This window comes from Elephantulus edwardii, unplaced genomic scaffold, assembly GCF_000299155.1.
Source record: "Elephantulus edwardii isolate Elephantulus edwardi_28Jun2011 unplaced genomic scaffold, EleEdw1.0 scaffold00076, whole genome shotgun sequence".
In the NCBI taxonomy this organism is placed as follows: Eukaryota; Metazoa; Chordata; class Mammalia; order Macroscelidea; family Macroscelididae; genus Elephantulus; species Elephantulus edwardii.
In genome coordinates this window covers 3,567,593-3,590,827 of record NW_006399826.1, presented here as the reverse complement: position 1 = coordinate 3,590,827, position 23,235 = coordinate 3,567,593, and the positions used below count along the sequence as shown (strand labels likewise).

The 23,235-nt window shown below is 39.2% G+C and overlaps 1 protein-coding gene across 2 annotated transcripts in view; it reads right to left on the bottom strand.

The window, feature by feature from the left end:
* The window catches only part of GALNT1 (UDP-N-acetyl-alpha-D-galactosamine:polypeptide N-acetylgalactosaminyltransferase 1 (GalNAc-T1)), a 59,870-nt gene extending 43,746 nt beyond the window's left edge, over window positions 1-16,124 (bottom strand). Inside the window, exons 1-2 of one of the 2 annotated variants that reach the window (XM_006889185.1) lie at window positions 15,887-16,124; window positions 4,030-4,204 (exon numbers count right to left, since the gene is read on the bottom strand). In XM_006889185.1, the coding sequence (XP_006889247.1) occupies window positions 4,030-4,204; window positions 15,887-16,025 (314 nt within the window). In that variant the 5' untranslated portion in view covers window positions 16,026-16,124. The remainder of the gene's footprint in view (window positions 1-4,029; window positions 4,205-15,886) is intronic. The other variant, XM_006889186.1, reaches the window with a different exon arrangement.
* Between the last annotated feature and the right edge of the window lie 7,111 nt (window positions 16,125-23,235).

The following is a 23,235-nucleotide window of genomic DNA, read 5'->3' as shown; positions in this document are numbered from 1 at the left end:
AGGTTGAAAAAGTATGGAGATAGGACACATCCCTGGCATACGCCTTTCCCAATTTTGAACCATGCAGTGTTTCCTTGCTCTGTTCTAATGACTGCCTCTTGGTCCAAGTATAGGTTTTGCTTTAGAATGATCAAGTGTTCTGGGATTCCCATTCTTTTCAGAGTCAGTCAGTTTGTTATGATTCACATAGTTAAACGCCTTTGCATAATAAATGAAACACATTCTTCTGGTATTCCCTGTTTTCAGCTAAGATCCATCTAACATCAGCTACTATAACCCTAGTACTACAACCCCTTCTAAACCTAGCCTGAACTTCTAGCAGTTCTCTGCTGATGTGCTGAGTAAACAATAAATTATTTTTCCATTATACTGTTAATGGACATTATAGTACTTCTCAGCTTGGGTTATTATTTTCTTATTTAGCAGATATGGTTTATTTAAAATGCAGGCTTTGGTGAAAAATGACTGTGAGGCTCAATTCTGGGGCTATTTTTAGTAACGATAACCATCCGTACACATGTCATCTGGCCACTATGTATACATACATTTCTGCATTGTTGAGTAACTGCAGGATGTATACAAATTAAGCTTTAGTAAATACTCTGAAATAATTTTCCAAAGAGATTGTAACAGCTCACATACTCACCCCCACAGCAGTACCAGAAGTTTCATATATGGACCAACACTTGGTACTGTATCCTTTTTTAAACTAAATTTAGGGGTGTGTGCATGGCTCAATGAGTTTTAACCTATGCATAGACCTGTATAATTCTCCCAACAGTCAGGAAACAGAACAGATCCATCATCCCAATTGACCCTCATACTTGTCTCCCTAGTCACACATCTAATCCCTGGCAAGCACTGATCCCATTGCTACAGTCCTGAGTTTCAGAACTGTTATATAAATGGTACTATATAACCTCAGACTGGTTTGTTTCTTTCATTTGCTATAATGTCTCTGAGAGTTATCTGAGTTACTGAGTGCATGAAAAGCATGAGAAGGGAGTGGGAATCAACTCATAAAAGAAACAACAGCAGCAACGGAAACCTTCTTCTCGAAAAGGAGATTCCCTGCAGAGTTTTATCCCAAATCACAGGAAGACATTAAATGCTAAAAATGATCGTCAACCAAACCAACTAGAACATAAATTTGGTAGATTTCATTTTATGGAACAGCCTAACAAAGACAATGAATAAGTACCCTTTTGAATACTTATGTAATGATGCTTAATGAGCTAAATGGTCTTCATTTTGAAGAAGTAAGAAGTTTAAACAAAGAAAAGCCAGAAACAAAGACCAAGGGGCTCAGAATTTACGTAAATCCTTGCAGATCCATCCGTACATGTGTGAGAGGCAATCTTAAACGGTTCTATTGCGTCATCTCTAACTCAAGGTGACCCTTTGCATGTCAGAGTATAGATGTACTTGCAAGGCTCTGAATGGCTGGCTGAGAATTAGATCACCAGGCCTTTCTTCAGGCACCCCTGGGTGGACTGAAATCTTGAACCTTCTGCTACCAGCTGAGTTTGTATCACCCAAAGATTTTGGTGCTAGACTCCTCCCTTAAGTTTTCCCATCAATAATTAGTAAAACAGTTACGGGGACTCAAAGGGGGAAAGGGTGGTAGCAAAGGGGTGAGGATGGGTAGGGGTGAAACCACAGGGTTACATAGTTTGATGGCTGGAGGGAAGGGGGTGAAGGCTATGGGAAGGATCCAGCGGGGACCTGAAAAGATAGTGAAATGGTGGGCAAGGTCCAAAGTTGATTAATTTTATAAAACATAATGCATGGGAATGATTGTAAGAAATGCAATGTGAATCAAGAATAGTGTGAAACACAGTGTATACGAACTTTGTAAGCCAATCAATATAAAAGTTAAAAAAAAAAGTAAAAACAAAAAATTCCCATCAACATAAAAACTGTACTACATATTGTCTTTAAAAAAGGAAAAAGTCTCCTTGCTTTCATGGCTGCCGCAGCCAACACCCACACTTGTGTTTCTTCCCTTTATAGTAACATGCTTTAACAGTAACACTGTCTTGGCTCGCCATCTCCACTGCTTCACCGCCCCCTCTTTTTAGAAAGTGATTTTATTATGAAACAGAACACAAATACAGAGAAGAACATGAAACATAAACTTAGAGCTCAATGAATTACCGCACAACAAATACCACTGCGGCCACCTCTCGGGTCAACAGGACGCTGCCTCAGGACACCTGTGCTCCTGTCACACTTGCTCCAAGTGACCTATCACTTAGCATTGGAGGTTTGCTTGGCCTGCTTTTAACAGTTCCAGAAACAGCATCATTTTATATATAGTAGCTGTGGTTGTGTAGCACCGAGTTGGAACCAACTCATAGCTGACCCTCTAGAGGGCTTTCAGAGCAGTAAATCACACAGGAGGAGATTGCCATCTCTCTTCGAGGCAGCCACTGGTGGGTTTGAACTGCTCACCTCTGAGTTGACAGTGCAATTCCTAACCATTCCCTCTACAGACAGTAGTCTATCCCTTACTGGAGGAGGATATGTTCCAAGACGCCCTAAACTGAAGAGAGCACCAAACCCTCCACAGAACGCTTCCTCTATATGCACATACAAATATCCAGGTGGGCACTGTTTACCTGCTAGATGCTAGCAGACTTATGCCCAGTGGAAGAAGATGATGTTGGCTTTGGGACACAGTTAAAACACTGCAAGGATTCATCACTCTACTCAGAAAGGTGGATAAATTTCAGAATATACGTAACATGTGGCCCACTGCATGTAAATTAAACAGTGAAATGTGAAATTGTAGGTTACAGATAACCTTATATTCTAACTAATTCAACATAATGTTGGGAGAGAATAATCTGTATTATGGCCTGCATGTTTTTTTTCACGTTTTATGCTGCACTCCATTGTTCTAGAATGAGAACTCAGACAAAAGGGGAATGTCACAGGGACAGACATGATGACCAAGGAAGTATACTGGGGGTCAGATTTCATGGCTTTATCCCACAAGCACCCAATATACTTGGCTTCAAGGATTTTAAAACAAAAGGCCTTAAAATCTAAATACCTATCTATAGGAAAAAAAAAGAAGAAACACGTACAAGAATGTCACAACAGCTTTCTCAATTAATAGTCAAAACGTGAAAACAACCTAAATGATCATCAGTGTGTAAATAAACTATGGTCTATACAAAGCCTGTGTAGTATAGTGGGCTAGGCGCTGGGCTGCTAGGTGGAAGGGTGGCAGTTCAAACCCATCAAACCCAGCTGCTCTGCAGGTAACACACAGGCTGTTCTCATTAAGGTTTATAGCTTCAGAAACCTAACAGATGGTCATCAAGAGTCAGAAGCAATGTAGACAGTGGGTTTACATTCACGTAAAGACAGTGGGTTTATATTCACATAACAAACCACTACACTGCAATAGAAAATAGTAAACTAGTAACACTGAGCATGCAATGGTGTGGATCTCAAAGACAAGAGAGGACATATCATACGGGTTCATTTGTAAAGAGGTTACAAGAGTGCAGATCTAATCTATGTTTAGAGAATTTAGAAAGCTTTCCTCTGGGAACAAGAACACTGATTGGAAAGAAATAGAAAAGAGCTTTTAGGAGTAACAATTTATGTTCTTTCTGTATCTTGATTTGAATGATGTTTACACAGGTGTACACACATGGAGAAGAGTCAACACCCTTAAGCGTTTCAAGGTATTTTAAGTTACACCTCCATTTAGGAAAAAGAAATCTATTTGGGGGGGGGAGGGGAGTTGAACATATAAATGCTTAATAATCATTCATTCAAAATATCCTTAATTTTTTAAGAATAAACAATGATTTCCCAGAACCTGAAACGAAACATACAGTCTGAATGATCAGCAGTAACTTGAGGTCAAATTCATCAACATTTAACTTTTAAAGTGAACTTACTGATTTAATATTCACTTTAAGAACAACCAGGATGAAAGGGCTATTTCCTGTGAATCAGAATGCATCCGCATCTCCATTAGAGACCGCCACGACCACATCACATACTTACCCTTCTAACCTAACATCTGGTAAAGATCTGTTGAGCGCAATCATCTCACTTGCCATTAAGTTGAACTGATTGATTTTGAACATCTCTTTCATCTTTTCTTGGTCTTCTTTAGGAATGACGACTGGTTTCCCCATTTCTCCAGGACCTTCATGAGGCTTCTGTATTGGCTCTAGAACTAAGAATAAGGAGGAGACGTCACTAACATCAAGTTCCCGGCAGCTGCTGCATGTTTCTGTTTGACCACCTTTGTGTTTACCTGGTGCCTTCGAAACCCTGAGCTCACCAGCATCTTTAGATAACGCATCTTTCCCTATTCACCTGAATCACTACGGGGCTTTCTCACTTCACTGTAAAAACCACCACCAGATTTACCTCCCTGAAACACAGCCTTCACTGAGTTATCCCCTAACATCTCCTCCAGCCCAACTTCTTTAAAGCAGATCTTAACTTCCAGGCCTCCTACCTGCTAGATCCCGCCACCTCCTCTCGGTGAGTCATTCCTTAGTCAGACAGCACTCACGACTCTCCTCCAAGCATGCCTCCCGCACTCCCACTTCCTGCTTGCAGGGTCCTCTTCCTTGACCTCTCCTCTCTCATCCCTACTTGTCTTTAAGGCAAAATTACATCGGCTTCTCTTGCCTGCAGCTTGTCTGCATCTTTTTTATAGTGCTCACTTACCAATTTTGATAACCAAACCATTCTATCAAGGGCTCTTACTTCTCGAATCAATTATAGTATCTTTATTGCAATTACTATACTCTATTACAATAAATCTTCTTATCCCCTAAGTCCCCCCTTTTTTTTGGGGGGGGTCTGAGGTTTGTATGCTTCATTCTTAGTGCCTTCAGAGACTTTTATGCGTGTATGTGCTGAATTCTTAAGTAAAATGGCTTGGAAAATAAGCCAAAATGCAAACTCTGGACTTGATAATCGCAGATACTGCTTATGCAGGGAATGGCCACATGAAAGCTAATTTTCAGGAGAACTTAACATTTCATTTCCCAGTTTTTGCATCTTGTTTTATATTTCTGGAAATGATAATAAGTGGTTCTGGGGGTACTTTACATTTGGAAAACTAGGTACTAAACTTCTCACCTTAAAGGGATGGATAGTCAATCAAGTGAGGCTAAAAATGAGACGTAAATTATTGGTTACATCTTGTTTGTTTTAAAAGCTAAATATTTAGAGTTTGTTTTTTGTGTTGTTATCAGCCACTGAGTTGGAGTGACTCAGAGCTGGCCCTCCAGCGGATTTTCAGAGGCTGTAAATCGCTTAACACTGCTCCTCTTGCTCCCACAGAGCGGCTGGTGGATTTGGGTTGGCAATGTAACTCCTTATCCATTAAAGCTGTTTATTTTCTAGGCAGCCTGAAAAATGAGTCTGCACCAAAAAATGGCAGCATAAGAACAGCAGGAAAACCACCTTGCTTTAGCCCGGCTTCATCTACCCAGGAATAGTAGGAGTTGATAAAGCTAACCTGTGGATGGGTACAGACAACGGTACAAGGTAACCTGCGAACAGGAGAGGCTTTTTTGCATTATAAATTGCAAAAATTCAGGGTAGAAATAAAATTACTCATTGTCTCTTTAATAACTGTCCAGAAAGACAAAAATCTATTTTAAGCCACCACCAAGAAAAATAGTGCACTAGTGCACAATGACTTCCCCTTGTTCTCAGAATAAACTGTAACTTTAGTAGAGGCTGTAAAATGTTAAGATTAAATAACAAGAAATTACAGGCAACTCAAGTAACGCCACTTCTATAAACAGTACCTTACCTCATGTTTGTCAAGCAAGTAAGCTCTTTAAATACAAGGGTTGGCAGAATTTTAAAAGAAAAAAGAAGCACCCTTCCCCCACCCCTCCTGCCCAGGACAAGAGTAAAAAAAACTATAAGCAAGGGAGTAAAATGCTACATAGAAGCTTTTAAAACTTTAATAAAACTAGTTATTTCTAAAACTCTTAAGCATTCTTTCACCCATGTCTGAAAGAAAAGGGCAAACAAAAGGATCTGAGATGGAGACATTAGGGGTCAACAGGAAGCCAAAGCCTCCTGGACAGCACATCCTTTGCAGCTGCCACAGACAACAGAAGGAGTAGGTGGGAGACCTCTAGTGGTCCTGATTATAAATACCCTTCAGTTATTCATGCCCTATTTTAAGAAAAGAAAATGCTTTAGGGAAAGGTTGAAATAGAACTGTTCCATGATGCTCAGTTTTTTATTTAGAGTGCCAAGTTACACATGTATCACTAACTATAATGTATTTTTGTTGGGAGTTAAAAAAAATTCTGACTGACCAAGTCTACAGATTTACCTACAACTATAGGATTCGCGAGGAAGAGAGAGAGACACAGTAAATAATATCAAAAAGAATATAAAAAAAGAATGTAAATCCTGACTGGAAGACTAGGAAAAGAAACTACCCAATTCCTCTCCAACAACAATTAAAATGGGGTATGGGGAGAAGAGAATAGCAAAACAGAGACTGCGGCATCCAAGCCACAGGACTGGTCAGTGGACAGCTGCTGAAAGCAGGAGATTCACGGGTTCTGTATGTTTGTAGTTTCTGTTTAGATGAGGAAGAGAGTGGCACAGAGGAGACCATTATGCAATTATTACTGTCCTCTATGTGACTTGTCTGTCTCCTCAGTGTAGAGCAGGAGTTCTGGTGGTGCTGTGGTTTAGGCATTCAGCTGTTCACACATACACAAGGTCAACAGTTTCAATGAGAAGAAAGATGACACAGTCTGTGTTCATAAAGCTTTACCGCCTTGGAAACCCTATGGGGCATTTCTACTCTGTCCAGGCTGGCTATGGATAGGAATAGCGACTCCAGGCCAGTAGCTTTAATCTCTTTTTCTGGGGAGAGGGGGTGAGGATTGGAACGGTTACTAGTACTCAAGACTTTTTTTTTTAAATTTTTACTTTTATTTTTTATGTGTGTACCGTCAAATTGGATCTGACTGGTACAGGAGGAGAATGTTCCTCCTTCTTCAGCAGAGCATCTGGTGGATTTGAACCATGCACCTCTGGGATTGCAGTACAGTTTCCTGCCACTAGGCCACCAGAGCTCGCCTACTCAAGGCATTTTATGACTACTACACAGTGTCCCGCCAGAGGGTCGGCTATGGGTTGGTTCTGGCTCCATGGTACACAACAACAACAACAACAACAACAACAACAACAACAACAACAATACAGGGACTATAACAATGGGCGCAGGCTCTGTTGTTCGTAAGGTCGCTATATGTTGTAGTCAATTCCATCAATGGCACCTAGCAACAACAGCTCAGTTACAAACTTAATTGTTTATTATAACAACTATATGGTCAGAGACTTAAACTCTTCACTCACCATTGCAAAGTAAAAATTCGGCCTTAGAATCTTGAAGACTCAGGCCAAAATATACAATCCTGCTGCGACAATATAATATCTATTAATAAGCCCTAGTTTATAAATGCTATCCTACTAGTGTACATATTTCAGGGCTAACATTAATCAAAAGTTATATGATTACTGTATGACATTATAGATTATGACAGTATCCTAATCTAAAAGTTGTTGTTGTGTACCACTAAGTCAGAACCGACCCATACCTGACCAGAGGCAGTTAGTCACACAGAAAAAGACTGCCCAGCCTCCCATAGAACAGCTGGTGGATCTGAACTACGTGCCTTCAGGTTTGCAGAACAGTTTCTTACCACTAGGCCACCAATTACTATATCCTAAATATCTATCTAGTAAACTAATCTTCCTTGGCAAAGAAGAGAGGATAAAATACATGTGGTTAGTAAATATTTTACTACTAATGCATTTAACACTCCTGGAAAGCAACTAATAAAAATGATGGTAAGCATTAACTTTCCATGTACTCTGTATTTTACACAGAGAATACCTGTGTTAAATATTTTTATTTGAAAGCAATGGAAATGAAGTTTGGATCTCTTCCTTCCATAAACTGAAAACAAACTGTTCTTTGTACAAAATTTTACATGTGGGTCATTTTTAAGGATCAAATCAACTTAACCTGACAAGACAGCATTCTAAAAGGAACACAATTGTCTATTTCAGTTAAACTTCATTTATGTGACAATGTAAAAAAGTGTTCTCTTTTAGAAAACGTCATCACCAGGCTCATTCTGAAACCCCTCAAATAACAAAATTAATATGATAGAACTTTGAATGCTCTTTAAAATAAATAACATTTCTAATTAGCACTTTTCTATGAAAATAAACTAGAAAGTATTTACAATTCAACAATTTATTCTGGAGAAAATACCAGTAAAAAGTGAAAATCTATTTCCCCCAACTACTTTCTTGTTTTATTACACATTTATGACCTCAATTGTCCATAGGTTCTAAAATATTTTTCTTGCACTTGGGCATCTCTGAAATTAGGACGTGGCTTATAAATGATAACTGGAATGCTTTTTCTGTCTCTGGTGGTATAAAAAGAAGTGTTCTATAAACAAAAGCGTGTGAAACACAATGACACTGCCGTATGAGTTAACATAAAAATACATCTATCTGGTAACTTTTCCTACTTTGACATCATTTTTCGGTTCCATCCAAATTCCAATTTTATGATCAATGTGTTTGTAATGTGCTCAGTAAGTAAAATTGGAACCAATTTAAAAATCTCTAATAAAGAAATTCTGAAAGCATCTACTTGAACGATTTAAAATTCTTAATCATCTCAGATTTCTTCTCTATGTATTAGGTTCTCCAAACTTTCCTAATTAGGCAGCTAAAATAATTCAGCTTAATTGTATATTAATGAAGGAATTATTTTTTTTTCTTTTTCTTTTCAGAAAGGGGAGCGAACTGGTGGGGAGGGGTGAGGAGGGGTGGGCAGGGAGAAAAGTGCGGCAATGAATGGATGGAAATCCAAAACCTCTGTAAATGTCTATTAAAATTAATTTAAAAATGTGGAAAAAATATTAATTCAGCTTAAGCACATGAAAACTTGAATCATTACTTTATTAACAATCTGAGAAGTACTGAGTCAATACAAAAGAGCAATTTCTCCCTTTAAAATGTCATGTATAAAAATACAAAATACTACATCCAACATACAATTTCATAAACTGAAAAGATGAATTTACTCTGGAAAGCAAAAGCACAGTAAAAATATTCCCAGGTCATAGCTCTTGTTCCTCTTGTGTTCCCAAGGGAAGTCTAATATCATTTTCTTGCAACCAAAAAATTTTGTGATTCTCAGCCTGGTGTATGTAATACAAGTATAAAAAAACATTGAGAGAACTGCTCAGAAAAAACAAAACAAAGCCCTTTAACATCCACAAAGACTGATCCTTGTAACTCACAGAAGACAGGTAACAATATAAATCCTAGAAAATAAGTATTATGTACCAACAGCAATCTTATGGGGGGGGGGGAAATCCCACAATCTTAAAGGGGCATCAGCATGATCATAGGTTAATTAAGGCACTTAAACATCTGTTACATGACCTCAAATTGCCTTGACTCATAACACTCTCTGAACAACAGATCCAAACCTCGCCCTATCCTGAACCATGCATATCGTCACAATCTGTCATCCAACAATAGTTGCCAAGGTCATGGTTGCAGTTAATATGTCAATCTCTCTCCTTCAGGATCTTCCTCTCTTTCTCTGACCCTCTTTCTTTCTCAGAATGAAATCTTTTTCCAGGGACTGATCCTTCCTGACAATAAACCCCAAGTATGTGAGAAAAACTTTCACCATCATTGCCTCTTCAGGGATATCCTAGCTCTACTACTTCCTCCAGGACTGATTTGTTCTTTTGACAGTCCAGAGGATATTCAATACTCTTCACCAATACCACAGTTCACTACTTAAATCTAGGACATCTTTATTCACAACAGAAAAAGACTTTGGCCGTTTCCACTACATCAGCAGATCAAAACAATGTTCAGAAATAAGATGCTTCTAATACACAAATAATTACTCTGAGCACCATATCTATTTAATGTTTTCTTCCTTGCTTTTTTTTTCTTGCTTGCAAAAGTCAGAGAATGTAAAGACTATGCTCCTTCCTGAGAGAATTACTTTACCTGCCTGTTCCTACAGGCTGTGGAGTGTACTTGCAAATTCCACGAGGAAAGGTTCACAATTCCTGGTGTCATTACCCCTGCTCTTTCCCTATTTAGTAACTGATCACTTCAGGGGCACCAGTGTAATATGCCACCAGCCCTGTCTGGAACTGCTTAAGGCTCTGATGTCACCTGGGACCTCTCAGTTCCCACTGCAGTGAAACTTCATATCACATCAGCCTTCTCAAACGGTTCTCACTTGGCATCAATTCTCCTTCCTTTCCCTATAATCTTTAATTTGAAAAATCTCTGTTCTATACCCCACCCAAAACTGTGGACCTTCATACTTAGCCCTCTTCGCCTTCCTCCACTGCTGACTGTCTCCTCAGTCTTTCCTACTCCAAAGGCTGACATTCTTGGCCATTTTAAAGCCTCCACAGCCCAGTTCCCATCTGCCACACTTCACCCTAGCCCAGTCACTTCAAACCCTTCGCTGAAGAACTGCAGATTCTCCTTTTGCTAGGAGACAGAAATGCTACCTCACAGCCCTTCTTTGTTACTTCCAGACCATTTCTCCTTATCTTTTGCACTTTCATGATTTGTACAAAAGCTTTTCTTCACGTTCATATCACTAGTGGTTTTCAAAACTATTAACCCCAGAACCCTCTTCAAAGATAAGCTTCTACTGATGTTTTTGATCCAGTACAAGCTCATCTACTGAGAATTCTTTCTCTCTAACAGTTCTTTCTCTCTGTATTTGAAACCTCTCTCCTTACATGTATAAATAAGACATACAAAGCCAAAAACCTACTTTGGAGCTAATTTTCCCTTTCAACTAATGTATTCTCCCCTCTACTCTTTCCCTTCATATGGACACTTCCTGAAATAGGCAACACTTTTCTTCCTGGTCCATCCAATCTGCTGGCCTGTGTAAGTTACTATAATCAGAAACCCTTCAATCCTCATTGTAGAGTCACGTCCCATGAACAAGTATCATGCCACAAGATTTTCATGACCTCATTCTCTCTGGTCATTCCTTGTACCTCTGACTTTCATAAAAGTCTTCCATCATTGGCCTTCTGAAATGGGCTCCCCAATACTGGGTCTCTTCTCATCTAATTCTATACACATGAACAAGGCAGGCTTAAACTAGCACTTCTGCTCTATACCTATTATCTCAACCCTTCTCCACCACTAAGCATTTCCACCAAGAGCCTTAAAATTAAAAATAAACTTCACAGCAACCCGATGAACAACAAATCAGAACTCTGTGTTATGTATCCTGCATCATCCTCATACCCACTACCTTGGTCAAGCCCATTCTTAAACAGGATGATGTTACTTCTTTGTATGAATAAAATGTAATTGAAAGAGAAAAAAAATTCAAAATTAAAAAATCCAAATGATTCACCTTCTCATCAGAAGTGCTCCTCCCCCAGGGCTCTCCCATCTTGCCTGGATTTCTCCAACCAGCGAGCCATCTTGGAGGTTTCTCACTCTTTTGTGACCTTCATCCAATTATGTACATTCTACTATTTACCTGCTGTTGCTAGGTGCCATCCGGTGGACTCCAAGTCACAACAACCTTAAGAACAATAGATTTAACCCTTGCCCAATCCTGTGCCATCCTCACAATCTCTGCTGTGCTTAATCTCACTGTTGCACTGTGTCAATCTGTCATTTTTAATGTCTTTCTCTCCTTCTCTCAGGCTCCATTTTTCTAAATATGATGTCCTATTCCAGCAAATGACCCCTCCTGACAACAGGCCCCAAGTAAGAAGCTTTACCTTCTTTGCCTCTAAGGAACTTTTTTTTTAAAGTACCCTTGCTGTATTTCCTCAAAGACAGACTGGTTTGTTCTTTTTGCAATCCACAGTCAATACTTTTTGTGGACACCACAATTTAAAAGCATCAATTCTTCTTTACTCTTCTTATTCACTGCTCAACTTTCATATACATATGAAACAACTGAAAATACCATGGCTTGGATCAAAGGCACTTTAATCTTTAAACTGACATGTTGCTTCCATGGGTGTTAATTGTGGATCCAAACAAAACTAAATCCTTTACATGAATCTTTTTTACCATCGACCATGATGTTTATTGGTTCCGCTGTGAAGACTCTCGTATTGTTTCTGTTGAGGTACAATCACATCGAAGGCTGTAGTCGCCGATATTCTGAAGTGATTCAAGTCCACATGATGGATGTACACACTTTTCTATATATCATCTCCACTTTACCTCTGCTGTCATTTTAGCGCACACTTTGAGAACTCTCTGAAACTCTCACAATAGTCTCACAACTTGTCTCTGCTACTTGTCTCATTCCCTTCCCATTCCACCAGTCACAGAACAAACAGAGCTTTCCTCTACATGGACAGACCTGCTGAGGCTACTTGACCCATAGGCTAGAGTCCTTTGGCGGCATGCCACTACCTCACAAGAATGAAGTCCAAAACTTTTGTTGTTGTCATGTGCCATCATGTTGCTTGTGACTCATAGCGACCCTATGTACAACAGCTCCAAACTCTGCTCTATCTTGAGCCAACCTCACTGTCTCTGACATAACTACTCCCATAACCCCAGTCACTGAGTCTATTCATCTCATCTAGGGTCTTCTTCTCGTGTTGTCCCTCCCAAGCATGGTGTCCTTGTCCAAGGACTGGTCCCTCCTTGCAACATGCATAAAGTACGTCAGACGAAGCTTCGGAATCCTTGCCTCCAAGGAGCAGCCTGTTTCTGTTTGTTCTCTTAGAAGTCCATGCTATATTCAGTACTCTCCTCCAGCATCACAACTCAAAGGCATCAATTTTCCTTCTATCATCCTTAGTCATTGTCTAGCTCTCTGATGCCTATCAAGTAATTGCAAAGACCATGGCCTGGACTAGGCACACCTTAGTCTCCAGAGTAACATCATTGCTCTTTAGTACTCTGGAAAAGTCCCTGACAGCAGATTTTCCCAATGCACTTTGTCTTTTGATTTCCTGGGTGCTGATACCAAGAGTGTTGATTGTGGAGCTGAGCAAACTGAAGCTGTTAACAATCACAATCTCTTCACTGTCTATCATGATGCTGCCAATCAGCCGAGTGGTGAGTATCTTTGTTTTCTTGATATTAAGCTTCAATCCATATTGAAGGCTGTAGTGCTTGACCTTCTGCGCCAAGTGCTTCAGGTCCTCCTCAGTTTTGGCAAGCAAGTTTGTGTCATCTGCATAATGCAGATTGTTGATGAGTCTTCAGTCCTGATGCCACATTCCTCCTCATAGAGTCCAGCCTCCTTGGTGATCTGTTCAATATATAGAGTGAAAAGGTATGGAGATAGAATGCATCCTTTCCTGATTTTGAACCATGCAGTGTTTCCTTGCTTTGTCCAGATGACTGCCTCCTGGTCCAAATATAGATTTCACATAAGCACAATTAAGTGAGATTCCCATTCTTCTTAGAGTCAGCCACAGTCTGTTGTGAACCACATAGTCAAATGCCTTTGTGTAATCAAGGAAACGCAGATAGATATTCCTCTGATACTCTCTGCGTTCAGCCAAGATCCATCTCACAATCACTACAAAGTCCTTAGTGCCATGACCTCTTCTAAAGTGAGCCTGCACATCTGGCAGTTCTCTGTTGATGTGCTGTTCCAGTCTTTTTGGACATGATGTGCCTCATCCATCATCTCACACTCCTCCTTCACATTCCCCTATCTATCAACTCTGTCCTCTGAGTGCCTTATCTTTGCATATGCATTCTTCTCTCTGTTCAGAAGACCATCCCTCCCCACCAAACTGACCAAGCTCTTCCACACGCTGATAATCAACTTGAGCAACACTTCCTTGTTGCACTTTCTCAAACTCTTCTGAAGTTTGCCTTCTTTTTTCCTCTTGTACACATGTCTCATGTATTATTGATTACACGGGTATTTCACTATTACGCTTTCTTTCCCTTCAGGTTCTGAGTTCCCTGAAGGAAGAACTTTATTTATTTGTTGTGGCTCAACTCTATATCATGAGCAGCTAGTACAGCGCTCAACACAAAAGAATCCACCAAGGGAAAGCTTCACATGCTGCAGGTTCTTTTCTTTCCAATATTCATCTTTTGCATTGAAAATAGAGCATCATATTTTCTCTCTATAAATGACAATGAATTAAGGTGGGATGAGAAAAAAAAATCTGCTTTATTTGAGAGAAAAAAATGTCCAAGTTGTCTTACTGGGGAATGAAAATACTGGCCCTTTGATGTAAATGTTCACAGGGGATAACAGCTCTAAGAACAATTAGAGAGGATGAGTTTTATCATCAAGTCAAGTCACTGAATACCAGTGTCATAAGGGAAACCAGGAAAGACTATCCAAGTAAATCCACTGACTTGGTGTAAAAGTACATTTTCTTATGATCTAATGTTGTTTCCGTGCACCATCAAGTTGGAACCGATCCGCTGCTGCCCCTCCAGCGGGTTTTCAGAAGCAGTAAATCACACAGACCAATTCCTTACCACTAAGCGACCAGAGCTCCCTAAAATAAAACAGGCGAGTCAACATTTAGGTTACGCCGTACTCTAGGTCCCTCAAGTCCAGTACTAAAAAGGGAACCTAATTTTAGGCAAATTTCTCTGGAGGAAACAAACTCTTCAGAAACAACTTTATAAATTCATCTAACAAATTTACAGTAAGTAGGCATAGTTGCCAGACAAATAACAACTTTTAGATTATAAATTTTGAAGACCTAATAGCCTTCTAATTATAAAAGGGTAAAAAAGTGTAAATATGGCTACATACAAAAAAATTATACAAAAATACAATAATTGTATGTAGCGAAAACATAATGGCATTTATGTAGGTCACGCATATTATAATTAGGAAATCGAAGCTCAGAACAGCAGAATTACTTTCATGATGACTCATCTTCATTATGGTTAAAAACAAAACAAAAGCAGAATCTGTTTGGATATAAGCAGCTTAAAACTCCATTTTCCAGGCATCTCCTGCCAGTCTTCAGTACTGTGTACCTAGCCCTTTCTATCTACCGATTTCCTTTGTTTTCCATCCCTGATACTGCAGTGATTTTACTGCAGTCCCTGTTCTTCTGTCCGATCTTTTTAAAAACTCTCCTTAAGGGTGCTAACTAGAGCTCCCTCCAGCTCTTTAATCTCAAGATCACGTGTATCCACAGTGACTCCCTTAGGAATGAGGTGTAAAGACAGAATAAATCTCCACTGACAATCAACAATGCAATTCTAACACACCACGCAGCATTATGGAATTAAGAGTAATCTTCTGTGTCATTCTGATAGTTCCAATGAGACATAAAATCATTTCCAGAAAATTAACTACATTTAAACCGAACATGGGGGTAGATGTGTAAGACTCAGTGAGACTGGCTCAGCATACAGCAAAGTTCAGAGCTATTAAAGGGTCACCATGAGTTGCAGTCAACTTGATGGCACATCACAACAATCTGAAGTAAAATTTAATTTTGTAATTCTGTATATGCTTCTTCAATACGTTTAAGTGCTGGAAGAGCCTACTAGAAAATTCCTGGAAAGATGACCATCATGGATGGGAATCTAAGATCATCTGAAAGCATGTAAAGTTTATAGTAATAAAATAGCATGAAGAAAAGACTTCGAAAAATGCACCACAGTCAACTAACTGCATGGGAAGAGACTGACCATGTTTCTCCTGAAGAACCACCAACCACCAGGGGATCTGAACACGAGAAAGGCATCATCTTCATCAGGTTACCTGTACAACTCTCCACCCACAAGGCCACCGGGGCCTATTACCAATGACTTATTTATCGAAATTGCAGGATCAGTGCACAATCTCACTCACCGTCACCAGCAGGAAGTCCTCTCTCCTTTTTTTCATCACATTTGTTGCATTCACTGAAGTAAAGCAGCAAGAACATATCCAAGAGTACCCACACCAAAGAGGTGGCTAGGACCACCTTGCAATATGCAAATTTTCTCATGGCACTTTAAGTCAAATGCAAAATTTTAAAATATATATATATATACGTATAAATATACAAATATGAAAACTATTCCCATCCAGTTTCATCAGAAATCACGTTCATAACCTATAGGGGAGAAAAGAGAGAAAAAAATTAATTTTAAAAATTCAGAGCATAGAAAAATAATAAGATTAATTTAACATGTCTATGAAGTAGTAAGCTTGTAAATCAGATTCAGAGAAATCTCCATAAAATACTTAAGAAGTATTAGTATGAAAGGTGCACAAATTTTATAACGATACAATAATCCAATAGAAAAGGTGGTAGGGGGATATAAGTATAACTCCATAAAAAAAACCCCAAACAAACCCAACCTGAATAGACAACAAATATTGAAAACTATACACTATTCACTGTCATTAGAAAAACGTAAATTAAAACAACTTTAAGATACAATTTTATATCCATAGATTAGCATAACTTTAAAACTTAAAAAGAACAATCGATGCTTTTGAATTATGGTGCTGAAGAACACGGACTATCCCACGGACTGCCAAAAGGGCAAACAGAAATGTCTTGGAGAAAGCGTAAGCAGAGTGCGCCTTAGAGGCTAGGAAGGCAAAGCGTCATCTTACATACTTTTGAAATGTTAGGAGGGACCATTCCTTGGAAATGGACATCGTACTTGGAAAGGTAGGTCAGGAAGACCTCCAGCAAGACAGACTGCACAGTGACTGCAGCAAAGGGCTACAGGATGTCAGCGAGGAGGAGGATGGTACAGGTGAGGACAGGGCTCAGATCTGTTACTCATATGATCACTCTGAATCATACTCAACTCAACAGCATCTACCAATAACTTTACCTCCCCGACTGTAAGCCCTAACCCTCTGGTATCATGTATATTCTGACTCATAAGACCCTATAGGGCAGAGTACAACTACCCAATAGGGTTCCCTTGGTGTAATCTTTACAGAAGCAGACTGCCACGTCATTCTACAGGACTGCTGGTGAGACTGAACTGCCAATCTTTCAGTTGGCAGTCAAGCACTCAACCACTATGCCATAGGGGCTGCTGCTTCAGATCATCTTTCCTTCCTTCTCACTGCCATCGAGTAAGAACCAACTCACTCACCCTCCACTACGTTTCCAAGTCTGCAAACTGCACAGGAGGAAACTGCTTGTATCAAAGATGGGTAACATTAGGAGGGAATGACCTTATACCGGGAGCTCTGGTGAGGAACTGCACAGCCAGAGCAAAAGTTCACGGTTCACATCTACCAGCTGCTCTATGGCAGAAAGATGGGCAATCTCCTCCCGTGTGATTGACTGCCTCTGAAAACTTGCTGGAAGGTGACTATGGGTCGGTTCCAACTCAGCAGTGCACAACAGCCTTACAGCCACTGCTTTTTGGAATATAGTTCATTCTATCCACTGTGAAAGTAAACCTGGTTGTCCCTTTTAAAAATGAAAAATGGATACATATTTGTTTCGCATTTCCATTGAGAAACATGTATAAGCACAAGCAGATCTCTCTATATATATTAACACTATATGTGTAACAGTAAAAAAGCCCAACAAACTAGAAATAATCTGTATGACCACTACCAGTGAAGGAATGGATAGAAAAAGATATTGACATAATACTATAAAGCAGTATAAGGTACCTACGGGTAAGCAAGCTAGATCTTAACAACATTAAATAATTTTTAAACTTAACTTTATGTGAGCACTCAGATTGGTAAGAATATATGGCTCTGTATATCCACAGGAGAAAGATGTGGTCATGAGGTATTTCTACCTTGTGCTGTAAAGTTGCTATGAGTCACAGTTCATGGCCTCAGCTCTGGTTTTGTGTATGAGTGCACACAGCTTTATATGTCAGTCAGGTTGCAGTCCTACAGTAACTTGTGTGTTGCTATGATGCTGACAGACATGCCGCTCAGACTTCAACATCAGGACCACCCCCAATCAAAAGGTTTTAGTGAAGCTTCCAGACTAGAAGTAAAGGTCTGGAGATCTACTTCCAAAAAGTAGAACTTGTGGGTAGTAAAAAAAACACTGTCCAATATTGTGCTGGGAGAGGAGCTTCGCAGGCTGGAAAATACTATGGGCCAATCACTGGAGAAGGACAGCATCTTTGGGCAAGGAAGTCCAGCAAAATGTAGGATGACCATCAGTCTGAAGGACCAGCACAGCGGCTTCAACAATGAGCTCACACATAACAACTGCGAGGTTGGTGCACATTGCAACAGCATACGTAAGGTCACTACGACTCAACACCAACTCACAAAAAACGATGAGTATTTTAAATGGGAATTTTGTTATAAATGTAAAAATCACCTACAAAATGAAATAAAGTGATAAAATTATTATAGGCAACTAAGAGTGGGCAAATTCACAACAAAACATAGTTCAAGTTAAACAAAAGTTTACTAGCTGGCTTTGGTGGAAGATTTTTTTAAAGAGCTTTAATGCTATACCAGCCTGTCTTTGTTTCATTTTCAATTTGAAACAGCAACAGAAAACAAACTCTAAAATATTTCTACTTGGACTCTAAAAGATTTACAAACACTACAGTCAAATTAACCTTTAGCAACCAAAATATTACTGCGTGCAAAGCTTTATTTCTATCTTTCTGATAGGTACCTTAGAATAATTATTTCTTTCTTTGTGATTGCAATGAGTAATCAGATAGATAAACACATACACACTGGCAAATTAAAAAAGATTTTATGTCTATATGGATGTGTAAATATATCCTATGCCCATCTGGTGCACAATGACACACCAATTTTTTCCCCCATTCCCATTTTGTAACTAAGGTCCCTTTTGAAATGCAAGATGCTTTTTTTAGGGTTGGGGGGGTCAGAAAGACAAAATAAGAAGAGAGCTTTATCGTTAATTACAAGCTAAACCCAATACATTTATATATGAAGACATTTTAAGTGGTTAAGTCTTTGAATTGTTGCCATAACAAGCTATCTGTTCAAGAAAACTGCCATATAATTCTCCGAGGAGAATCATCAGGGCCCCTTGAATGGTCAGATTAGCTGAGTAATTCTGAAGATCAAGTGTGTCAAATATCAAAATGCAAAGCTGAATCCCAAAGAATAAATCTATCTCATCACATGATTCTCAAAAAATTAAAATGCATTATGTTTCCAATTTAAGTAAGGAAAAGGTCCCTGTTTCTAAAGCATCAGATATGATTTTAAAAAGGGGGGAACCCTAAACCAACAAAAAGACTTTCTCGTATCTGTATCTTTTCTGTATCAGAAAGGGAAGATTCAACTATTCTAAGAAATAGACACCTAAAGTGTTCTATACTTAAAGGTCACAAAATAGCTCATTTTAATATGCATTATTATTCAACTGACATTATATTAAAGCCAGCCTTAATTTACCATGTTTACCTATTTAATTTTAATAGTGTGTTGAAACATCAATAAATATAAGATAAAACAATTTATTTAGACATTTTTCAATATTTCAAACTAAAAGCACAAAGCAGAGATTCTGCTGGATGTTTGGAGGCAAGAGTTTATTTTTTTGCTTTCCCTAAATTTCCTCATAAAAACAGACAGATTAACTAAAATAACGAAACAGGAGTCCCACAGACAACCTTTTCAACAAAAACAGGTGACAAAAATGGCCTACAAACTCCAAAATCTGAACAGGTACAAAGAGTCACCAAAAACAAGATTCTCAGCATCTGTAAAGACAAAGTAGACGACTGGCCTAAGGACTCTCAGCCCACCCATCCACAGACACCCCCTCAAAAGCCTCCAGACTTGAACAAGTGAAAACGGGAGGACCTGCATGTTGAGTACAAAGTAGAACGTCCTGCCTTCTACATATAAGTAGGAATTTCAAGTCATCTTCTCCCATGTTGATAGCTGATTACTCAGTATTATTTATTAAAAGCCCACACTTCTCTAATTTTCTTATACCTGAGACATTTGCTGCAGAAGGTCATGGACTGCAGCTCTCAATATGGATTGAAGCTCAACATCAAAAAAAACAAAGATTCTCACCACTGGGCCGTTTGGCTGCATCACGATAGTGAAGAGACTGAGATTGTTGACAGCTTCAGTTTGCTTGGCTCAATAATCAACACTCTTGATACTAGCAGCCAGGAAATCAAAAGATGAACTGCACTGAGGAAATGTGCTATCTGGGACCTCTCTAGAATAATGAAGATCAATTATGTCAGTCTAGAGACTAAGACGTGCCTGATTCAGGCCATGGTCTTCACAGTAAGTTGCTATGCATCAGAGAACTGGACAATGACTAAAGATAATAGAAGAATCGATGCCTTTGAGTTATGGTGCTGGAGAAGAGTACTGAATATATCATGGACTGCTAGGAGAATAAACAGGTTCGTCCTGAAAAGGCTGAAGCCAGGCTTTTCCTTGGAAGCAAGGATTCTGAAGCTTCATCTCACATACTTTGGGGATGTTATAAGGAAGAACCAGTCCTTAGAGAGACATCAGGCTTGGAAGGGTAGAAGGATAGTGCAAGAGAGGAAGACCCTTGATGAGTCAGTGACTAGGGGAATAGGGGTAGGTTTGTCAGAGACAAAGAGGTCGGCTCAAGAAAGAGTAGGGTTCAGGCTAACACAAATTTTGTTAAAAAATACTTCTTAAGTATTTTGGATTCCTTTTTTTTAAAAAAAAAATGTGTTGTTTATTGCTGACTTACAGAAGTGTATCTGATTCTTAAATGGGAATTTTAAATCCAGCAAACTTGCTAAGAGTGTCAGTAGGATACTGAACAGGAAAGATGAGAACAGTGTTATTGTTGACCTTAAAGAGGCTGTGTCTGTTTTTATATGGTAAAGAAAGAAAGTAGTGGGCATGGATGGCCATTTAGTCACTTAAAAATATATTCTCATGGGAGATGATGGCCCATCTTTCTCCCATGGAGTTGCTGGTGGGCTTGAAACACCAGATAGGTGTCACCTTTGGGTAAGGAGCACAATACCTTAAGGACTATGCCAGTCTGACAGAGTTCCCCTATGGCAAAAAAACACTCCACTAGTTAAAAGCACTTAACCAGACATCTATGATGGGATTACTCTACTTTTCTGACAATTAAGTAAACAAAAAAAAATACGTTTGACCAATATACTGAAAAGTTACAGAAACGTTTCTCAAAATGGCATCATTTTCAAGCTGAAGCTAAAATGAACAGTGCCCTGCTTTCACCTAAGGACACATTTTAAATAAGTGTATTTGCTCTAATGAAAAATGTATCATTATATATGTAGATATTCTTGTTGTTATGTGCTGTCTAGTTGCCTTCAACTCATAGTGACCCTTTGTACCAAAGCCCTAAAACCTTTTCTATCTTGTGCCAATCTTATTGTCTCTGACCTGACACATCTACCCCCATAGTCCTAGTCACTGAATCAATCCATCTCATTGAGGGTCTTCTCTTGGGCTGTCCCTCCACCCTCCCAAGCATGATGGTCCTCTCCAAGGATTGGTCCCACCTTGCAACATGTCCAAAGTATGTCGGGCATAACATACATACATACACACACACACACACACACACACACACACACACATATCAATCACCTATTATATTCATGTTCCTTTAAAAGTAAAGTCTCCATATTACAGCATTTACAGGTTCTGCAGATATGTATTAAGTCTTGGACAATTACATTCTTCATACTGTGTTAGGTACTATGGTTGGTTCAGGCATGAAGACAGCAACCCACACCACGGAAGTTCTTATCACCTAATCACCCGGTTAAACATCAGTCTAAGACACACCATTGACGCTGCAAAAGACAAACAGCAACACAGGAAACTGGCAGGAAAAAGACAACCCCATAGATAAAGACTTTTCTAAATAAGTTTTATCCAGAACAGAAGATACATAACTTTTCTGCAACAAAGTTTCATTTAAAGTAGGTTTCTTGCATCCTTGTTTTCTTCCTGTCCCTCCTTTACCGAAAACCCATTAATGACCTCTCAGAGTATTTGCCACTGTGCTTCTGTTCTATTTATCCTAAAGAACATGTTTCCTGCAGAGCTCACTGCTAAGAGAGAAGCCTCACTTTAAAGAGACTTCACGAATAAGTTAGAGAACCGTTTCATACTCTGATCACCCTAGGAGACTGTATTATTGCACTAAAGGGTCCGTGATAAAGAAAAAGAAAAAAGTCTACATAACTTGGTTAATTTCGGAACTTACCGAATGAGACAGACTGACATAACGAGTAATGAGGGTAGTTGTGTCAGAGACAGAGATTGGCTCAGGATAGAGCTGGGTTTTGTGCCCGGAAGTTGCTATGAGTCAGAGTTGACTCAACAGCACAAAACAACATTGTTAAGCACATAACCTTCTCTGCCCACTTTAATTCTTTTTTGCCAGCATTGTTTATATGCCATCAGGTTTACTGTGATGCATAGTGACCCCTATGAACAACAGATCAGAGCCTTGACCTATTGTGTACTGTTCTCACTGTCCCTGGCACACTTGAGCTACTGCTACAGTCACTAGGTCAATCTATCATGTCCACACTCTTCCTCTCTCTTGCTGACCCTCCACCTTTCCAAAGATGACATCCTTCTCCAAAGACTGGCCCCTCCTAACACTGATTGCCCAAGCATGTGAGATGAAGTTTCACCATCTTTACCTCCAAAGAATACTCCAGTTGCACTTAAGAGTGGGTTTTAAACAGCGGTAATTGAAAACTCTGGTAGCCTAATGGTAAAAAGCTGCATTGCAATCCGAAAGGCATGTAGTTCAAATCCCACCAGCTGCTTCGTGGGAGAAGGATGAGCAATCTCCTCCTGTGCAGTTAACTGCTTCTGAAAACTCCCCAGAGGGTCAGATATGGGTCAATTTCGACTGGATGGTAAACAACAAACTGAAAAAGTAAAGACTGGTCCCAAATCCTGGACCTTACTGTAATTTTTAAAATAGGAAAATAAAATGAGCTTTCTGTAATACTGGGATTTCAATGAATTTTTAAATTCTATGGCGTGGGGGTGGGGTGGGTCTGTTGTATTTAAAAGCATCTCACAAGAAAAGCCTATATAAAGTAAGAGTAAATTTTCACTATCTTAATTTAACTATTATGTTCATACTTCTCTGTTGCTCTTCAACATAACATGTAAGTGTAAACATTATTATCATTGCAGACCAAATGGAACATTAAAGGTAAGCTTTTTATGAATTCCTAAAATAAACTTACCCTCCAAGAGGTGAA